The sequence below is a fragment of the Patiria miniata genome, unplaced genomic scaffold, assembly GCF_015706575.1.
Source record: "Patiria miniata isolate m_02_andy unplaced genomic scaffold, ASM1570657v1 HiC_scaffold_29, whole genome shotgun sequence".
Classification (NCBI taxonomy): Eukaryota; Metazoa; Echinodermata; class Asteroidea; order Valvatida; family Asterinidae; genus Patiria; species Patiria miniata.
In genome coordinates, this window is record NW_024037068.1 from 23,095,875 (window position 1) to 23,117,821 (window position 21,947).

General features: G+C 41.8%; 1 protein-coding gene across 2 annotated transcripts in view; it reads right to left on the reverse strand.

Moving 5' to 3' along the window:
• Positions 1 to 21,551, reverse strand: part of LOC119735924 (sushi domain-containing protein 2-like) — a 34,907-nt gene extending 13,356 nt beyond the window's left edge. Inside the window, exons 1-14 of one of the 2 annotated variants that reach the window (XM_038209878.1) lie at positions 21,307 to 21,551; positions 14,927 to 15,054; positions 14,413 to 14,496; positions 13,333 to 13,590; positions 11,806 to 11,913; positions 9,812 to 9,983; positions 8,891 to 9,175; positions 7,824 to 8,160; positions 7,201 to 7,302; positions 6,261 to 6,473; positions 5,084 to 5,349; positions 4,457 to 4,615; positions 2,447 to 2,617; positions 1,471 to 1,595 (exon numbers count right to left, since the gene is read on the reverse strand). In XM_038209878.1, coding sequence (XP_038065806.1) covers positions 1,471 to 1,595; positions 2,447 to 2,617; positions 4,457 to 4,615; positions 5,084 to 5,349; positions 6,261 to 6,473; positions 7,201 to 7,302; positions 7,824 to 8,160; positions 8,891 to 9,175; positions 9,812 to 9,983; positions 11,806 to 11,913; positions 13,333 to 13,590; positions 14,413 to 14,496; positions 14,927 to 15,054; positions 21,307 to 21,388 — 2,490 coding nt within the window. In that variant the 5' untranslated portion in view covers positions 21,389 to 21,551. The remainder of the gene's footprint in view (positions 1 to 1,470; positions 1,596 to 2,446; positions 2,618 to 4,456; positions 4,616 to 5,083; positions 5,350 to 6,260; positions 6,474 to 7,200; positions 7,303 to 7,823; positions 8,161 to 8,890; positions 9,176 to 9,811; positions 9,984 to 11,805; positions 11,914 to 13,332; positions 13,591 to 14,412; positions 14,497 to 14,926; positions 15,055 to 21,306) is intronic. The other variant, XM_038209879.1, reaches the window with a different exon arrangement.
• Between the last annotated feature and the right edge of the window lie 396 nt (positions 21,552 to 21,947).

A 21,947-nucleotide genomic window follows, 5' to 3' on the forward strand; every position in this document is an offset into this window, starting at 1 on the left:
AGGAACCCAACCTAATATGTCTTACCGTTCCCGAGAAAATACCACAAAACACCGGTCATTTATATCGGACACCATGGAGTACACATACCGGTTTTTGCTGTCGTTTTTAGTCAATGTACGATACAAGTTGTGTTTAATTACAAACAGCACCAATGCATAAATAAGGTTTTTTACGTCCGCAGTTTCTTACACGGATGGAACCACAAATAGCATGACCAATCGCAGATTGGACCCCGAAATTCGTTCTCGCACGAATAACACAAGAATAACACGAACACGCCAAGGTTTTTTAAGGATCGTTGTGTGGATCCTACTTTAAAATGTTCTTTCCGATCAACATCACTTCGTTCAAAGCGCGTTTTGTAGCCCAATTGGGCGTATTCCAGGACGCGCTGGCGGCAGTGTCCCTTAAGGAGCGTGGTTCACACCGAATATCGCAAAGGGCCTCACAATTATCACCTCTGTTTATCAGACTACGAGACCAGGGTCCAAACATTTGCTTAGCACAAAAATAGTCTTTCTTATAAAAAGCATGTTACTGGCCAATACTCCACGTGATGTACATTGCTCGTGAGTAGTATTCAGTTGTTGTTTGCTTAGCATGAAGATTACATGGAGTTTTGGCTGATAACCTGCTTTTATGAGCCAGACTTTTTTTTTTGCTTAGCAGCGCCGTAAAATAGGGCCCTGTGTCCAGCATGTAGCTGAGATCAGCGCAATCAGATCTTTACCATCGCAGATACCAATTTATACTTCTGATGGATCGGAAAGGGGCAATCGTAGTACATTATATTACCTTAGAACACTGCACAGTCAGCGTTCAAACCAATGTAAACCTTTCAAAGGGGTCGGACACTGTATCCATAAGACCACGGCACTCTTCTGGCGCTCCTTAAGGAGCGGCAAATTTTTACATTATTTACCACATATCAGGCCAACCAAGGCATTCTATGCAGATTGCTCCTGTCTGGGAAGAATTTCCCCTAAGGCCAAAAAAAAAAAAATATTCGGTCTCTGGTCAGACCAAAGTTCCGGAATTGACGCGGGGACGCGGCTTTTTTCTTTTTTTTTAACTTTTTTTTCTTCTTCAAGCTTGGATTGTACAGACAAGGTGGGGTACTATTTTGCTTTTTGGGTGTCCTCATGTACATTGGTGTCCTCCATAATTTGCCTTGGTGCTCTCGATCATTTGCCTTGGTGCAATTTCCCATTCCTTGGTGCTCTTTGGTAAAAAAAAAATTGAGGAAGTGCTGCAATAGAGGGCGCTGTTGGAGCTACCGCGGAACATTTTGGAACAAAAAAGATTGACGCGCATGATTAAAATCGACGCGCGCGCTGACCACAGACCGACTTATTTTTTTTTTGGCCTTATATGACATGTCTTATTAAATAAATACTTGGCTGACAGTATCACTTTTGCTCAGCGGTCAGCGTCTTTGATGCGACCGAGGATTTCATGCCGAAGCTTACCGTCTTGAGCGCAATGACCTCGGCCGATATGCCCTGAGTCCACGCGGCCACGTCGACGAGTATCTTGGATGTTTGAAAGGCAACCAGGATCCGGCTGAATTGCGAATTGACAAACACGGTGACCCCTGCGTATAACAACGAGAATTTTACAGTGTGTATCAACAAAAATGCAAACAAAATACAACGGAATGCCAGACTGAGAATGAGTAACTAAGTGAGGTAGGCCTTATGTAGGAATGGTTTGAAAGATACACCTTTCCACTTTAAAATGAGACGTCAAACGTCAAAATCTCATACTTTATGACAGAGTTATGAGTAATTTAAAAAGAGAGGTCAAATTGACCGTGGGACCAATTTTTCATTTTTAGAGACCCATCGCATATGGAGTTTCGTTTGCAATGAGTACAGTGTTGGTCTTGAGTTTTGCTTATGAATTCTTTGCGATTTTATTTGGACTTTAGGATGGAGTATTGGTTTAGGTTGTGGGTATTACAGAAAGTTGTGTTCAGGGCTTGGTTTCGTTTTAAGGTTCTGTTTTGATATGGATTTATATCCGTGTTTAGGGGTTAAGGACCAAATTACAATCCTCTCTGTATCTCACGGCCTCACTGACTGACTGTCGGTTGTGAATTGGACTTGCTTATGGCCTCACCTTGGCACTGAAATATTGATTCAGATGGCTACATAGACCACTTTTACCTTGTCTTTTAGTTTGTCTAGGCTTGTCTTGTTAGTTTGTGTTTGGCGATTTCATTGAGATTGAGGTTAAGAATTGGCTTCTTCATTTAACATCTGTTTCAGGTTCTCGAACAGATGTATGGAATTCGCTGGGCTTGAGTTTGGGTTCCAGACCTGGGAGATTATGCTTGATCTTACATGAACTTTGAGTTTGGACTGAAAATTTATCTGGGTTTAGATTTAGATGTTGATTCGGGCTTCGGTCATGTCTGGAGATCAGCTCATCAAAGCTAGATACCTTTTAGATACAGCGGGTCATATTCGATGTCAGTATTCAAGAACAGGTCGGGCTGTGTGAAGGCATTTCCCTGGTGGACGTAGAGGTTCAGTGATCGCAGATTACCCAGCTCGACGTGGACGATGTCACTTCCGGTCTCTTGCATCACGACGGCGTTCAGGAAGCTCGCAACTGTAGGGACGTAAAATCTTGAACTGAGGTCAAAGGTCACTGATGATATTGGCCATAGTTTCATTTTTGTGAGGATTTGAACTATTTTTTATTCTACAGCCATTTGCATGTGTAGATTTTGTACATAGTGTTTGTTACTGGATTGAAATTACCTTAAAAATGGCTGCTTAATTCAAAAAAAATATATCAAGTATGTTACCTCCCGGGTGAAAGTTGGAAAAAATCACTCGGGTGGGACTCGTACCCACGACCTCCTGCTTTCTAGTGCAGATGTCTTACCACTCGACCACCGAGCTAACAGGATCGGTTGGCTGGTTCGAATCTGATGTACATAGCAGCGGGTACCGCATAAACTATTATAAGATGGATTTTTTGCGTCGGGGTGATAAATCAAATTATAGGTTTTGCCCTTCACCGATGTTTAAACACTTTATACTCAGTGTGTTCCCTCCCGAGTGAAAGTTGGAAAAAATCACTCGGGTGGGACTCGAACCCACGACCTCCTGCTTTTTAGTGCAGATGTTTTACCACTCGACCACCGAGCTTACGGTTCGAATCTAATGTAGGTTTGAAAGAATTGATGTAGGAATCTGATGTAGGAATCTGATGTAGGTTTTGAAGGGCAAAACCTATAATTTGATTTATCACCCCGATGCAAAAATTCCATCTTGTAATACCAAAAAAATGTATACATCATTTTTGGAGAGCGCCCCCATACGACCAAATTATCGTGCATGTTATAAGAATCCATTTTAAAAAGTCACACTGAAAGCCCACGGAATTATCACGCCCTTAACATTTTGCTCATTACATATGAAAAGGTGTTTTTTTCCTTCAGTATATTTAATTCGGAAAAAAACCCAAGCTTTTGAAGATGTTAACAAAAGGCGAACTACTTTTTCCGACAAAACTACGTCAGTTGATGAAATTTCCTTCCAAAAACAGGGAAGTGTGCAGTAGTAGCCCATGCATTGATACGCTGTGGGAAGGACACTTGCACTTCATTCGCTGGCACTCGCACGCTGTTCAACGCTTTCGCATATATCAAATCCATGTTTACCAACCAGGGCGGTTGGTCTGGTTCCCCTTCCATTAATTATGGTTCTGACTGTGAAGGTGAGAACCTCTCCAGAGTGGTGATATAAGAGCCGATTAGGCTGCTTCGGAATTACTCGGGACGGCCGAAGGTATCACACATACACATGGAGAGTTTGTGTCTGCATTCAGGAGGGGCCTTTAAACAATAGAGTCCAATCGGGTCCCCATTCCTGAAGGTCCCCAGTTTGGCGATCGTGTTCAAAACATATGGGAGGTCTTTCTTAAAAAATGCAGTACACAGAAATAGGCCATCAGCTTGGGGGTTTGGTCAGTATCAAATTAGGCCATAAATGATCATAGTGCGCATGCGCAAGGTAAACCGCCCATAGAGTGGTAACAAGCGTTTTGATGGACATTTTGAAAAAGGGTGATAACACACAAAAAGCTGCCACCGCTGCAATGCTATCACATATTTTCCAACTCTGGAGCTGTATACCTTGCCCAAAATTGTTATGACGATTATTTCCCTCATTTGATACCGGTGGCCAATATTTTGGACCGACGCTGATGGCCTAAAAAGAGGGACAATTGTGGGTCCTCGATTGCAGGAAAATACAAACTTGCATGAGTAGCTTTAAACCATTTCCATAAGCGCATGTGAAACCGCAGCCACGTAATTCTACTGCAGTCACATTTGCCCGTCGTGTCAGTCTCTAAGTACCTAATCACGCCGCATCGCTCGCACAGACCCGGCCCTCGCCCTCGCCTTGCTTTTTTTGTCACCGTTTAGGGGGCGCATACCTGGGGCATCTTCCTTTAAATTGTCGGTGGCCACCGTGGTGCGGCCAAACAACTTGAATTCCGGGCCGCTGACCTCCATCATCCGGTACTCTCCAATGCCGTTGAAGGTGTAGCGCCTTTGATCAAAGGTGATAAAATGGGGATCGCCAAAGATAAAACCTGTGAGATATAAGAACAAAAAAATTAGAACGTGGTATGTTTAAGTTTGTGAGCGAATGAGGGCGCTATAACGAAACCATTTTCTGTGTACAAACCATAAAAATATCGCTTTTATTTAAGACATTCCATAACTCGGATATAGTCAGTCAAGAACTTGTAAGTTGTAAAGCTGTAATGTTTGAACGATGAAATCAAGAAATCTTATGTCAATATCATTTAGTATTTGTAAATACATGTTCTCCTAAATACCCCCAAATTCATCTTGACCTCAAGCTCAAGGTCTGCCAAACTTCACGCCTCTGCATTCTCATGTATGCCTGGAATCGTTGGTAGTGACCAAACACTTTGAGACTTACATCAATAGCTTTGATGCAAACTGCTATCGAATAATTTTGAAGATCAGCCTAGTAATGGTAACAATAGTATGGCGTCTTTACAACGCTCGAAAACATAGCCTTTCCAACTTACCCGACTGTCGCTCGCCGTAATCGGCGCAGCCCTTGGGCCGTCGGTTCTCCAGGTACAGCCGGCAAGCGTCGTCGTCGCCCCAACGGCAGCACACCTGGTACGGCATGACATCCACCGTCCAGTGGGAAAAGTACGGGGTGCGGCCCGGTAGGCCGTAAGGGGGAACTCCCAACATAGCCGCTTTGTCCGAGGAGCCGCCCGTTCGGTCGTCCAGAGAGAAGACTAGGTTACTGTTGTCAACGTCGTAACAACATTCGGCACCTGAACTGTTTCACACACAAAAACGATAATCTTATTCACATCATTAGTATTAAAATGATATGACAACTTTTGAGTGGAATTTCCGAACATTGTATACTCTTCATTATTATTTCAAAATTTTCCCCATGTCCTTTTTTTTTGCCCAGATTTCTTTTTATTTCGTATATTTCAATAAAAAAACAAAAATGTATTGAATAAAATCATGTGGTTATCGATACTCAAAGAAACTTGAGGTCATAACCGACCGTGGGTAGGGGGATGGATACAATTAAAGGTTCGTAGAATCACATGCTTTTGTGCATTGTTTTCGGTCGAAGTAACAAACTGGCTGAAAATCGTAACACGTTGGAGTTTAACCCTCTTTTGGTACTCTAAATATTGAGTCAATAGAGAAAAGGAATGCACAATATTTGTCAAACGTGTGCCCACGGACACCAACGAGGGATCGGGGGGGGGGGGACGGGGCGATGCCCCGCCCCCAATAAAAGAACCCAATTATTTATATTTGTTAAGTGACGTCGCAGTTAAGGCAGGCACTGCGTACACCATGTTTTCCTCAAGAAGATCTGGTCAAAGTGACCAGGAATGGCCTCAGATCGCACCACAGATCTAGAATCCACACGCCGTAATTTTTTGGACTCACTTTTTGGGGGACCCAAATTTGTTTTGGGCCTCCTCCAAATAAGAATTTCGTTCTGGATCCGCCCTTGACGGGTAGCCTATTAAGAAACACCTTCCAATGCTATAGTTTGTCTTCTAAACGAACCATTTCAGGCGGAATAATTTCACAGGGCATTTTTTGTTTCAGTCCTTTTTTTTCACTTTGAGCAAGCTTTTTGTTATTAACGTTTAATGGGAGCTAACTTTCTGGGTAACTGCAAGTGATCCTTACTGAGGGAAAATTATAGATACTTACGCTGAACCTACGCTCATGAAGCATGTCCTTCTGCTGTCCCCTTGCCTTGTACAGGACTGGTAGTCGGCGTTGATCGCACAGCCTCCCCGCTGCCGCATGAAGTGGCTGGTGTCGATCAGCGCCTGCTCCAACGTGCATGGACACGGCGGCACGTTGGCTAGATAGGACGGCAGATCGTCGTTGTCGTTGGACTTGTCCTCCTCAACGTCCCATCTTCGAGAGAAGCAATAGAAAAAGAAAAAAAAGTTGACATCAATGACCAGAGATTGTTTCTGACCGTTTCTCCGGGCAACACACGTGTAACCACGTCCAAACGCATGTCCCATGTATGTTTTCAAAATTGAGAAAGGCGTGCCTTTTTGGCAAGTTGTACATGCTTCATTGGTAAAAGAGAACTTGAGTACGCACACGTGCGACTGAATACCGCCGATTCATAGTAGGCGCCAATGCGAATCACTGATACGAATGTGAAGCGAAATTGACGTCACAATACATTGGTATTGGAAACTGACAACAAAGTTAAAACGTGGTTTACTTTTGCTAATTCGCAGCGCGAATACTCGCGTTCGCCTTCACCTCAGCCGTATGGTCTGAGGTTATAGTTCTCTACATACACAATACCGGTAGAATATTGAGTTCTTGAAAATAAAATAGTTTTCCACAAAGCTGAACTCATAGTCGTTACCAGTGTGTCTTTGTATTCGTCGTAGTCATCGTTTATCCCGCTCTTAGAGCTACCGTACCCTAACATATAGTATAGTCAAACATCCCAAAGACTATACCCAAATATATTTGTTACACTACTTTTGGGATGGTTGTGAAATAATAATAAACGTGGGGGTGGGGTTGGGTGGGGTAGGTGGGGTGGGATTAAGGGTCGGGTGGGTGGGGATGCGAGGGTGCTCGTGAATGTTCCCCCTTGGGTGGGAAGCACTTATACCTTTTACACTCGGCATCAGCCCACTGTGTCGGGTCGTCCTGATAATCCTGGTCAAGCAGGTATCCTAGCATATGGGCATCACTGTACAGTGCCACTGGGTATCTAAAACGCAGAGAAAAATACCGTTCTGTTAATGTACAAGAATCTGGGCACGTAAACACTATTGGAATCACCTGTCACTGTGAGGTTTATTGAGGTTCACTGTGAGGTTTATTGAGGTTCACTGTGAGGTTTATTGAGGTTCACTGTGAGGTATATTGGAGTTAATTATATCGCTCTCTTGTCAAATAAGTCAGTTTAATACTTAATCGCAGATCGGTGGTATATTTCCGCCAAACGAACAGCCCCTAGGCTTAGTCCGCCGTTCGTTAACTATATCCTTTTGCGTCTGGGTAGCCGCTCATCCTTGCGCGAGGTTAATATATTTTTGTGGGTAAAGGCCAGGTCCAATTCCATCCTGCGATCAGTTCAGCCTGTCATGTTACCTAGTTATTTCCGCCACAAAGGATGTATAGCTCATTTCGCCACAATACTCTACAGACGGATAATGACAACGCCTTGACGAAGGCTAAGTCGTGAACAACTAAGTCCTTTTCAGAAAAAAAGGACCTATAGAAACTCACCCGTCCATTCGCTGCACACGGATTACTCCCCATGGGTTGTCCTGCGTGATGTTCTCCAGGGGTCCCGGGGTAAAGGAGAACCTCCCCGTGTTCGGGATGTTCGTCCCAAGATCGTAGACATCCTTCCAGGTCGGCTCCTGGTTGGCCACAGCCTCGTCGTACTGCATGACCGAGATTCGCAGGTTTTCGGCACCTGGATTGGCTGTAGTTGGTAGCGTCGACGGCTTATTGAAGAGACTCTGGAGCCAGGTGATGGTCAGCGGTGAGCCAGCTGTTGTCCAGGAAGAGGATGTCGAGGAGGCGCGGTCGACGGTGACTGTACTGTCGTCCGGGTGTTCTGTGGGTAAGATACGGAACAGTGTGAAAGCAGGGTCGATCCGAATTTTGAAGTCCTGAATCAACGGGGATCTGTTTGGTGTTGCAGCAGCACATTATCGGCCTTCCACCGTTGTAAACCAGTTTCGATTCCGGCCTGGGCCAATATGTGGATCGGATTTCAGTCCCTGCCTGATTCCGTGGGTTTTTCCTGGAATATCATCCTTGGTTTTCTTCCCGAACTGCAATTTCCTTCCACATATTCTACCAAGGGACCCCATTGGAAAAAGTTCGAAAGACTGTGTGGCTGTTCATAAAGTACGTAGACACGAAATCCCGACGTCACAGTTTTAGACCTTCTCTCCCTGCATGCATGGCATACGCAGTGGTTGCGACCCCCCCCCCCCTCCACCTAAGCAATCCAAAAAGGATACATGTTCACTCTACGTTCCCGGTGTACATGTACTATACATCTACATGTACATTACAAAGCATAACGAATGCGTTACGCTTGTCGGCTAATTGAAGTGGTCTCGCGGTCTCTGAAGTTTCACCTCTACACGCGTTAGCTGGCAGTGGTATTTGAAAGATAAATCGTAATGGTATAAGGGTACTGTTTTATAAATATCAAAAAACTAAAAAACTCAAAAAAATCTAACCATTTCTTATCAACGTGGTGGAATCCAATATCAGTATACATGCTGCTAACTACAAAAAAGTCTGTGCTAAGCAGATCATTGGCCGTGGCTTACCGACTGTGTACTTGTGCGTATAGACGGCATCGTCGGGAACATCGGTATCGTCACCGATCCTATAAACCAAAATGGACACGTCCCCAGTTACGAAGAACGGGCTGGGGATGCAGACCAGCACAGTCCCGACGATCTGCTGCTCCGTCGCGACCTGAAGCACGGTGTCTCCTTGCTTGAAGACGCAGTTAGCCGTGGTGACGCCCAGGCCGCAGGTTGGGGCGAGGCTGATTCTGTTGCCGCCCATCATGGGGCCCGAGGTGGGCCACACTTGCGAAGCATAAAACCCTGGAAAATAAACAACAAGACGTTTTGACTGACAATTTACCATTACCATTAGATAAATTAGATTAGATCTCCAATCAGTTTCTTAACTTTGAAGCTTGCGCACAAAATCGTAAATCTGAGCCATTTTTTTTAAAGTCCAGATTGTTACTCTTCTGGAGGGTATTTTGACAGTAAAGTCTTCCTTTCACTGTGAGTCGAATTTCTTTATGAGGTTTGATATTTAGTTGGGTTTTAATTGACTATATCTGTGGCTGTATCTTACTCAACTTGCTTATCTTGAAATTTTTTCCACATAATGAGAGGATTAACTTTTAAATGGCATTGAATTTACTTATTCGGCACGTTGCATTCTCCAATATAAAGTTTCACTCTCTTCACGGTGTTAGATCCATCCTTTAAAAAGATAACATCTTTTTAGAAGGTTACTTTGTTCCATGCGGCAACTTCTTCCTCCGTAAGTTACTCTCATATGTCTGTACAAGAAAGTTGTTCCCAGGATACCACATTATGTACGACCATCTTAGAAGTTTCTGGCATAATTATTGTAGCCCATTTGCTTCCCATGTGAGGGTAAAGAGTCGGGTTGGTTTAATATTTAGAGTTAAGGTTAGGGATATGGATAGGGCAATAATTCACCTTGATTGACACTGCAGCCAGGACTGGTCATGATCTCCGTATCCACTCGGAACACGTAGGCACCGTTCTCATTGGCAGCTTCACAGTTGGTGTTATCCACTAGCTTCTGGAAGTCGTTGTTTGGGTACGGATATGAAAACCCTCCCCAGACATCACCAGCATTGAAACCCACCTAACGCAACAAGAAAGGAATACTACTGTAGAATCGCACATTCGTTTTGGGTTATTTGAGGTACAACACTCTCGTGGATGTCGCACGCGTGCTTTAAATTGAGGCTCGCGAGTGAGTGCGTGCCACCTGAGGGAGAGAGCGTGGTTCCACCTCAGAAATGACCTTCCACTTATGTCGCTGATTAGTATACAGGCTTCGCGAGAGAAGCGAACGTTGTACACACTCCTTGCATCTGTACCAATGCTAAAGCCATTAGGAGCGACTACAATGTGACAGACCAAGCGTTTCAGTTATTCGAAGACTCGGTAGTACAGTCGCGATGGGAACAAAGTACATTAAGCTCGCTTGTTTGACGCAAAATTTGGTTGGAGTCGACTGACTCACTCACATTGTTTTGGAGCAACACCGGAACACCATTGTGAATGGACGAACGTCCCTGCGTGTCCAACACACTTTCCTCTTGGTACTGACTCGATAAAACACACGCCCAACACAGCCCATGAAGAATTGAAACCGCTTCCGTCGTTTTCATGAGCGGAGGTGGTTGCTCACTTCAATCACAAAGTCTTGTGAAAGAAAACGAAGGCGTCGCAGGGTATTATCGCCGAAAAGTGTACGCATGCCTTTCGCGGGCTGCACATAGGTCGTGCGCCCAGGTCGGTCGTCGCATGCTGAACAAATTGCATTCAATGAGGGTTCAAAGAATGACATATCAACACCACCAGATAATAGGTTATAGGTATCACCCAATGAAGCTGCTTACGATTTCATTTGTTTTGTAACAAGTCGTGATTAAGTAGACAGTGGAACTCAAGGAAGCCAATTGGCACCCTTGCAATACACACCTTTGTATTTGATGCTAGGTGATAAACACACTTTCAACAGTTTTTATCTCCTTCAGGAACTGCAATCCACCTCGTGTGGTCTTATCGTGACCGTGAATGAAAGAAGGACACGTAAGACGTTATGCACACATTGAAGATATAGGTCTCTCTCAAAATGACGTTACTTCCTACAGATTGTCACGTGCAACGGCAATTTAGGCATCACATTATTTTTTCGTGACGCGCATCGGCTTTGCCGAAATTTGAGCAAGATCTTGCGAGCAACATGCACGCGTGTTTAGAACATTTCGCACACTGCGCGCACACGTACCTAATGGCGTTGAAGACGCAGTTGTATTAATGTTCCTACGAAACTAGCTGTCTATAAGAGGGGTCTATGGGCGCACGCTTGTAAAAAGGCCAAAAATCCGTCCGCCGAGCTCTTGAATAAAAGTTACACTCCCAAAATATTCTATACTAGAGAGTTCTGAGAGCCATAACATTGGGGAATTGAAGAAATATGGCAATGAAATTGAATTCGAATCCTGAACATTTTGGATGCACTTCGGCTCGAAAGTGGCACTATTCTGCCATGTTGTGGAGGGATCGTTTTCAAGATGACTACTTTGTCCACTTTGGAAAAATTATGGGTTGTCTTCTTTGGGTAAGAATTCCTCGAAAAGTTAAACGGTCAACCCACCAAAAATGAAAAGAAAATGACAGATGACACATTGATCGTCATTTTTCCGGGGCAGCTTAAATATCTGTGAGAGTTTTGAGTATTTTAAAAATAATTTTGAAGTATGGGCATTAAGCACTGGTGTCTATGGGAATTTTAATACAGGGGTGCACCCCTATGTTCTCCTCCAATTACAGTAATCGTTTCTAGCACATTGACCACTCAGGGCATACTCTGCAAGGAGTCCGGAGCAATCAGCACACTGGGAAAGGATCACTCCTTGTATTACATTACTTGTCTTGAAAATTACTGATCTTACTTGAGTTCCGCCAGTCACCGTAGAACTGAGGTAGTTCAGCTCACTGTAGTAGAATATGACAAAGGAACGCAGCGAGTCGTAGACGAGTATAGCCTGAAAGCTATTTGGCTGTGGACAGAGAACGACAAGGGAAAATAAATTCATTAATGTCGCCTTGCCATCTACAACGTCACCACAGAAACTACCACCGACTCGGGTACCGTATACGTTCCCTGCACCTACATAATATCACACACCGTCAGCAACACGACAAAGTAACACTCATGTACATACCAGTAAAAACTAGCAATCGGAGAAAACGGCACCTAAAGTTGAACGCCTTCTAAAACAACACTTTGCGTCAAAACGACAGAGTATTTTCAGTTGGGTTTCTCGTTGTGGACACTTGATGAATTGAACTTATTAAATCTGCTGTTTATCACCACAAGAAATAAGAGAAAAAAGGTGAGTGTTAGTTCGTGAAACCGAAAAAGCAGCGAAACTGTAAATTTTCGTATTCACGAAGTTACACTCTTAGTTTCGCGCTCATACAACTTATTACAAGGAGAGTGTTACTTCTTGAAAACAATTTTGCTTACATTTGAGCAAAGTGCGCGCCATGCATTGCAATGGTAAATGGAACCTGAGTGTTACTTCGTGAAAACGAAAATTGTCACTTCGTGCAACTAATGGTAGGTCTTGATGAATAATGTTTAAAAATGTAAAAAACTTAAAATAAAAAAAATAAAAAAATGGTTTAACACGTGCTGTGTTACTTCGTGGTGTCGGTGACGTCATGTTTACGTTACATACGTTGTGTGGACATTCCCTTGTTTTCGTGTACTTAACAGAAACCTATGATATACTATAATATGTAGTAAGCATACCAACGAACAATATTATTGCATTACTATGGTAGCAGACCAGTAAATAAACTTCCATAGACCCCAATGGTAAATTCTCCCACTTCAAAAAGGCGGGAAAAATACTCACGACTCTCCAAGGTGTTCGAGACACACATCAAATTAAAGCTTATTTCATCATCTTTCATTTTCTTTTCAATTTTCGGGGGGGTCAACTGATGACTTTTAGGAGACATTTCCATCTGAAGATGAACACCCCTGAAAATAGTCCTGAAGCCCATCGCCATTTTGAAAAACGATGCCTACACTCCATTGCAAAGTAGAGCGCTTTTAGGGTCCAAATTACATCAAAATTACACAGAACTGCAAGCTCACAGTCCTGTGCACGGTTTCCACCCATATTTTTTACAAACCCTCAAGTTCATGGCCCACAGCAAGCTCAAATACCGAAGATTTTGAGGGCATGCAAATCGTGATTTGGCCGGCGCAGGCAATTTCGGACCGATTTACTGGTCTGCACCCCTATGCGGTTTTGAACAGCGCCCCCATCGACAGATGGTACTAACCCCTTACCTCCCAATAAAAATGACCTTGCTACGCCACTGCTTAAGGGATAAACACAATAGAAGTCCCCCTTCCTTAACAAGTGTATGATAACTGCCATGATACATCCAAGGCTGTATACCTGCACATTGCCATCCGGCACGTCTGAGACCTTATCCCATGTGAACACTGCACCAGCTGTCGCAGTGAAGCCCTCCTGGTTGATGTAGCATGACTTGACCATGGTTTCAGCGTTCTGCACTGCCTGGCTGTTCCTGGTCAAGCCGACTCGGTAGTAGACGGTCCCTGCGCTGGATGAGTCTGCCGTGTTGACCTCGCTCCACAGGGGCGCTATCACCACTGCCTTCTCCCTGTCCAAGTTGGCGTCTCCTGAGAAGTCCTGCAGATCAGCATGATACATATAGTAGTGATCGAGAACCGCGTTTTCACTGTTCCTTTGAGGCTTTCACCGCATACTGAAACTTCCTGTAAACGTTTGCTTTTAACCAAGCGTGCACGCAAGATTTTCAAGCGCACTGGTAAGTTTGTGTACTTTTTTGTGGTAAACATAGACTAAATTAAAGAGAAGTTTTGATGGATAAAATGTTACAAATAGGGTAATAACTCATAGTCTTCTCAAAGGTCACCGAACATCTGAAAAAAAGTTGTTTATGGCACGCGAGGTTGACTCATGCTTTTATCACAAAGTATTCTTCGAAATATTGGGCTTTGTCGCGCAACTATTCTTGAAACATGACTGTTCAAACTTATCAGACGCGACTGTGCGCACATGTATCTTGTCAAAACGAGCTTAAAAAATATCTCGTCAAAACGAACTTGAAAAGATATATGTCGTAAAAACCAACTTGGAAAAATATATCCCGAAATTCTTTTAGAGACAAAAATGTACTTCACTTTTATCAAATGTATACTTCTTGGCACTTGTGGGCTTTCGTACTACTACTACCGCGTCAAGAAAGTAAAAGTAGCAAGCCAAGATTAACTCCGGCTCCCAACTTAACTGAACAACACTGAGCAGTGACCGCAGACCAGTTTGCTGCTAGTACCACCTTAAAACGTTCACGGCAGAGGATTCACTATTCGAGTGACAGGGATGTCATGAAATTGTGTCAAACGTGATAATGAAGCATAATAAGTATCACGTATAACAAATATAACGTCTTGTCATTGAAGTATTTTAATTGGCACTGATTTGACTCACCACATCTCCCATGGGGAGCGCAACGGGGCCAGGCAATGAGGCGGGTAGCGGTGCTCCTAGTGTTAGGATACCATCATCGTTTACCTATGATAAAGAAAAAATAGGGGGGAAATGTGTAAAACTTGCATACGCGTGTGTGGTTTTACTTGGGCATCCGTGCAAAAGTATCACCTCAACAGTGGAAAAAAGAACAATTGGAAAGCCTGACAGAGGATTGATCTGATTCTAGGCGGGGAGAAGCAATGAGCAAAAGCGTACTTCATTCTGTAGCTTAGTTAACGGAACAAATGTATGTATTGATCATAATTTTTTCCTACACATAATGAACTTCCCCACTTGACAAGCTTGCTTTTCGGAGAAGCCCATCACTTTATCTAAATTATTGTCTGAACTTTCTTTTTTCAAAATGATTAAGTGGAAATTAAATATGAAAGAATGAATGAGTTACAATCAAGTCTCTTTCCCGGGGACTCAACCTGATACTTTGTTACATAACTCTACTCTGTATACTTACGAAAATGCTGTCATATTTCCTATTGTAAAATGGAAAAGGTTCAGTCAGTGGGACCTCCAAACTGACTTCGTCAGTTGCCTCCAGTGCCGAAGACGATAAATCGGTAACGGGGTCGAAACCTGACATATCTGGAAAATGATAATAATTGTCGAAGGGTTATTTTATGTTATTTTGTTGGGTCATTGTTTTGTTTATTTATGGAAAAAAATTATTGCACAATTTTTCTGGCATTTTCTACCTCTTGTGACTCGGGCTCGAATTGGATTGGATTTTTCAGCCCCTGTAAAGGCCTACATGGTTTTTGTCCCTCTCGAAATAATTTTCTTCAAATTAAATTTCCTTGTCACGTCTCAACAAATTCAGTGAAAGATTTAAGTTCAGCAAATTATTTTAATGTTACGTGTTCGTGGTACATTATTACAGCAGTTTCACAACAACTCATTTAATATGACGACAGAAATACATGTTGCATTAAAGAGCAACAGCGCACTCTATTCTTTGAAACAGCGCCCTCCATTAAAAGCAAATTTTCCCAAAAAATATCTGTTTTTGGCCGGTTCATTTTTTCGTTTGCACGCAGCTTTGGACCAAAACTAATAGTCGGTCTCTGGTCAGACCAAAGTTCCGGAATTGATGTGGCGATGCGGTTTTTTTTTTTTGGGGGGGGGCCTTTTTTTTTTTTTTTGAAGCTTGGATTGTACAGACAAGGTGGGTACTAGTTTGCTTTTGTTGTGTCCTCATATACATTGGGGACCTCCATAATTTGCCTCGGTGATCTCCATCATTTGCCTTGGTGCAATTTCCCCATTCCTTGGTACAAAAATTTGAGGAGGTGCGGCAATAGAGGGCGCTGCTGTATCTACCGCGGATAATTTGAAGGAATAAAAAAGGTTGACGCGCATGATTAAAATCGACGCGCGCGCTGACCAGAGACCGACTTATTTATTTTTTAGGCCTTATCCTTACAACCTACATATTGACTGTTAAATGCTGTATTGTTTTTATGTGTTCCTTATCTGAGCTATACTTCCCCAAGAAATGGAGGAAAGAATGTTATGTAGTCCAGTAGGTCTCTTTACGTACAAATGTTTCGAGCCCAGCTGAACACTTGGGGCAATTCAAAGTGATCAATGTTTTTTTAAATTTCATTTTATTTTCAAAATTGTTTTGACCCATCCACCAGCCCAAAATGTTCGATCTTAAGAAATGAGTTGCTATTCAATGCATTCCAAAACTGTTCGCGTTTCACCATGCAGTTGGTAAGATGTTGCAAATGACTGGTTACAATCGTTTCCAACAATTTACATCATATCGCCTAGCTTGATATCAATGGTTGCAGACCAGTATTAAATCGGTCCGAAATTGCCTGCGCCGGCCAAATCACGATTTGCATGCCCTCGAAATCTTCAGTATTTGAGAATGCTGCGGGCCATGAACGTGAGGGTTTGTAAAAAAATATGGGTGGAAGCCGTGCACAGGACTTTGAGCTTGTAGTTCCGTTCAATTTGGATGAAATTGGGGACCTTAAAGCGCTCTATTTTGCAATGGAGTGTAGGCATCGTTTTTCAACATGGCGATGGGCGTTAGGACTATTTTCAGGGGTGATCATCTTCGAATGGAAATTTCTCTTAAAAGTCGTCAGTTAACCCCCCAAAAATTGAAAAGAAAATGAAAAATGATGAAATAAGCTTTAATTTGATGTGTGTCTCGAACACCTTGGAGAGTTGTGAGTATTTTTCCCGAATTTCTGAAGTGTGAACATTTACCATTGGGGTCTATGGAAGTTTATTTACTGGTCTGCAACCATATACAACCTCGTCTCCATGATGCTCTAAGTGTCGCAAACTCTACCCTGTCTCTATATATTTTGGGGAAGGGTTGGGGGAACGAATCGAAACGCATTCGCGCGATACTGGCGAGTCGATATAGTAAGTTTTTCAGGGTGTTTTGTTTGTTTGTTAATTGAAAAGTGAACTCCGATTATTAATTATTTATCTGGACCACGCGCCCATATTTTCAAAAAAATATATGGGAGTTTGAAAACAGTGATAATTTGAATCGGCCCCTGAGGGGCTTAAAGAAATACTTCAGTTTAAGATCACAAGAGAGCGTTCTTCGGTTATGCGTCGTATTCCCCAGTGCAGAATGTCAATAAATATTTAGTAATAAAAAAAATCCCAGTGGTATCGGAGGTTGCAAATTATACCAACTTACTAACCGTAAAGTATGTGTCTCAGTGCACAGAACAACACAAAATCACAGTCTTACTTAAACTTTAGACTACGAGTCCGTCATTTACAAGGTAATAACGTGAGGACATTACACTATACACCGGCAATCTGCGCACCAAAGTGACGCAGATAATAGTCTTCAGTGTCCGAGACAAACAGCTGATTTCCTGACGTTAAGGACACAAACTGAACAAATACTAAAAAACACACAACAAAAAAAAAACCCCGAATACACACATTCAGATGGATATCAATGTGTGAGGTGACCCATGAAATTGAGGACACAGTGCGTGGGTTGTGAGATAAGTTGTTTTTCTCCAACCAAGTATAGTCACTGAGCATACTGCGCATGTGTCAGTTGTCAACGGAATTGAAATTCATTTCACTGAAATCTTGGACTTAAAGGGAATATACAACATTTGCAAACATGAACAAATAAAACTACCAAGTATTTACGACATACCTTACTAGGATGTTGGTTAATGACAGACTAAAGCATCCTGTAAAATTATGGCACCTGGTGTGAAGTCATTTTCAAGAAAATGGTATTTTTGTATACATTTCCAACGGTGGTCGGCCGACCACCGTTGGAAAAACTTAACTTTTTTTAAAATACTGCTCCAAATTTACAATTTTTTTAGTCGAAATTGTGTTTGCTATTGGTTACATGTTCATGAACGGGTGCAGGCCAGCTAGACTGGTTGCCTTACCTTACAATTTTCCGTCATCTATAAATTGATCCATGTCATCTTTAGTGGGGTCAGGGAACCAGACTACTTGAACATTTTTGTTTTTCTTGGCTTTTCCAGCATTTTCGAACACAAAACTTCAAACATGTCAGTGTAACAATATTTGATCTGTTACACTTGAACCCCTCAAATAGTTCATTTTTGAAAAAAAACACCAGCAAAAGCCAATGATGTACATTCCCTTTAATTAAACAAGATTAAAGAAAGACATCCACGTGTTGGAGAAAAAAATAACTACTAGGCCATGGTGTCGAGTTGTTATTTACTCGAAATCTAAATCTCAAAATACATGATTATTCCAATCACGTGATATCTTTCAGACATGCATATTACGGTGACGATGATTGGTTGCACAAAAAAAGCTAAACTTCTGAGATACATTGCCGTCTCGACCCTAAGCATGCAGAAAGACTCACCGGGTTTTACCCGAAAATATCCGCGTTCCCTGGAATTCTATGCCGGCTATCTTTATTGCTTGTAGGCAGCCGAGAGTGTTGAGCAAAATATCGGCGAATGTAAATCATGTTTTAAAAAATGTCGTCGGCCCGGGGTAACTTTTCTTCTCTGTGCAAGAAAAGAGACTGGCTTTTGTCTTCGTGTGAAATATTTTACAGAAAAAAATATACTGTCTGAGCTCTGATTTGATTTTTCATCATGCTTGTTCTATTTTTACGGAAAGGAAATATTTTGGGTTTCTTCTTTGCACAAACAGATACGCTCTGCAACCAGTATATACTGTGAGAACTTAATTATTGTGGGCAGGGCCGCAAATAAGTGGATATTTCTAATGTTCTTACTTCACAACTTAACGTAGGCAGACTTTTTTCAGTAGTTGTCTCATTCCCCGGTGAGTTACTTTTATATTGTACTAGAAAATAGCTATTTGAAAACAAAACATATTTTTCGGGGTGAAACTCGACGCTACAGTACTTTTTTTTTTTAATGAAACATGATAACAGAGCGACCCAATACCTTGACCTCCATAGTCAATGGAGGATTTTCGTTGGCCATTAAAAACCTACTATTATAGTGCGGCAGTTGACGATGTCGTTGATATAAAACAGTTTAGACTTTGTACCCAGATGCTAATGGAACTCTACCACGCAATACCATTGACACGCCTTTAAAATGTACTTTGTAACAAAAAACAGCAACATCATAACCCCAGCTTTGAGAAGGGTCTGAACAAAACAGGGGTAAAATTATCAAACCGTGCTAAGCTCACATTCCTTAAAATTCTTAGCACTATTTGTATTCTTTCTTGTTTCAAATGCCATGCAGAAAATGCGGTGATGAACACAGACATGTTCAAAACAAATATGGCGGATGGAATCGTTCAAAGGTCGAAGATAGCGTCGGGGAAAAACTGAAAATATGCTGCAGTATATAACAAGCTCACGAAACGACAGAATAACGCATAAGAAGAGCATTTATTTTGCTTCTGTCTTATTAAAGAAAAATATGAAATAGTGACAACTGATTTAAAAACATGGGCAGCAGGGTAAAACAAATAAACAACTCGCTACTGAATAATTGGGGTATACAATTCCTCTGGCTTACAATTTTTCAATGTGTATGTTTTGTTTTAACAAAAACTACTTAATTCCAATTTTGGGCATCTGCAACCCTTTGAAAACCGGCTTTCATTTTGCATACAATAATACATTCTGCCAGCCAATAAATCGAATTTTGTGAAGAAACAATTTCAATAACTAACCGCAGGTGGATTTTTTCTTTGCTCGATGTCTCATTCCAAAGTAAATTTACGTTTTTTATTACTAGGAAATATTTCAGTATTTCTTAATAATATATAGGTTTTCCCGGCTATTTTAAATCATTTTTCATTCAAATTCACCAACTGTAGCATTCAATTTCGTCCGAGAAAAATTTCACACGCTTTAAAAAAAGCCATCTTAGCCATTTACCATTCAATTTCAAAGTTTGGTCACCCTCTATAGTAATCTTTAGTCACAGGGACGAGAATAGTCGTCATTACAGATCAAATTCGTCTAAACTGTTGCCCAGTGGCAGCATTCAGAGATCGTCTTATATGAATCAATCAATTTTGTGAGAGCTCCTTTGGAAAGCAGTTTTCTTAAACTGAAATGACAAGGTTTGGGATAGACAAGACGAAATCGAATACTCTGGGACGAAAACGTGTGCTCATTGTTTGAATTTGCTTGAAGTGAATTTGAAATTGTCTGACAAAAGGCGAAATTAAACATTGGAAGTGCACTAAATCGATGCTGATGGACGAATTTGAATATTAGAACCGGTGAATTCGAATGATAAACATTTTAACATAGCCGGGAAAACCTATATAGGCCTAACTAGGCAATTGAAAAAAAAATCGGGTTTTTTTTTCGAGGTGAAACTCGAAAATAGCACTGGAACACATCTTTAAAAAGGAGGCGGGTGGAAAAAAAGGAAGCAGGTAGGGGCGAGAAACTAGTTTTTTTTTATTAGCCTTTAACATTCGTTTTGGATGCGTCACAAATCAAAACATACGTAGTTGTTTTTAATCGGAAAACTTTTCCCGAGCAATACTATTTCATTTTCATTGACAGGGGATTTTTTTTTTAACATATATGCCTATCCGACTCCAATTGGTATATAACGCTTCGCACTATTATAAATATTGAGGCGGATTTCAGTTCAGCAATATTTTCAGAGGCATTACAAATTTGTACATGTATATTTTCCGTGAATGTTGTTTGTAAACATTAAGATCATTCTGTCATTCACAAACACTAATTTTGAATATACGCTGAAACATATTGAGACGTGGCTGTAGTAAAACCTTTTTTTTATATAAATGTGTACGATATTGGAATCATGGAATGAGTTGAAGTCATCAACCCAAATAGATATCAAAAACACAATCCTTCAATTAAATATATATATTTCCTCATGTTGGAGGGCGATGCATATTGCAATTAGTAAGGCTGTCCCTCTTTTGCATGTATCCAAAGTCACTTGCAAGGTTTCATTTTTTAAATAATCTAAATACACGAGTTTAAAAATACAAAGATTGACAAACATTCAGTATATCTGCATATTTCAGAGTATCCGTTTAAATTTTGAGTTGCATACACTGCGCGGCACGTACATTTGTTCCTACGAAAACCGCCACACCCCTACAGACGGCAATGGTGGCGTCACAAATTGGGTCACGCATTCACAGAAACAGACAGCAAATGCCAGCGGTATCATGCAATGCTTCTTGAAATCTAGTCATCACTGGAAACGGCAAAAAGGTACCACAATCACTGAAATATGATGAATAATCGAATACACCCCCAAATTCAAACGTGGATTGCAACCGCCATTATATTTATTCATAATATTTTGGTTAAACAACACCCCACGATTAGTGAAGACAACAAGAGAGTGTACTCACATGCGGCGCCTTCCCTGGTCGCTATCAGCAACCACGCCAAAACAGCATAAATCCATCTGACAGACATCTTACAATAATCCATGAATTTTCGGTTTCCCTCTGAAATCAGCAACCGACCATCATCAGACAAAATCACTAAAAAAAAGACGCGCGTAAAATCACTATCCAAAAAATGTGCATTTCAAATCGGTCACATTTCAATATGGACGGTTGCGGAGAGTCCAAAGGTTCGCCACAGTTATTTTATCGAAGAAGTGCAAACATCGTAAAAGATATCAACGGCCTCACCTGTCCCGACGTAATGGGGTCACCCGACGTATGTGGCTGGCAAGGCGCACGAAGCAGGTGGGTGGTCCGTACCATTTTATAAAAAGGGAATGAGTGACAAAGGTCTCTGTTGCAACTTATTAACTAACTTTGCTGTATGGTCGTTGAATTATAACCCCGCGCACAAACGTGTCATTAGAAAAGAATTAGTTTCATTATGAATAATGCCACAGTCGGGCCCGCACATGTTTAGACTGTTACGCGTCACCTCTTTATATCTGAATTTTTGTTGAGCTACACAGAATGGGAGGGGTCAGCCAACAACTTCCGATGCCTCCCTTAAACTTCATCTGAGTAACGTAGAACCCAAGTTT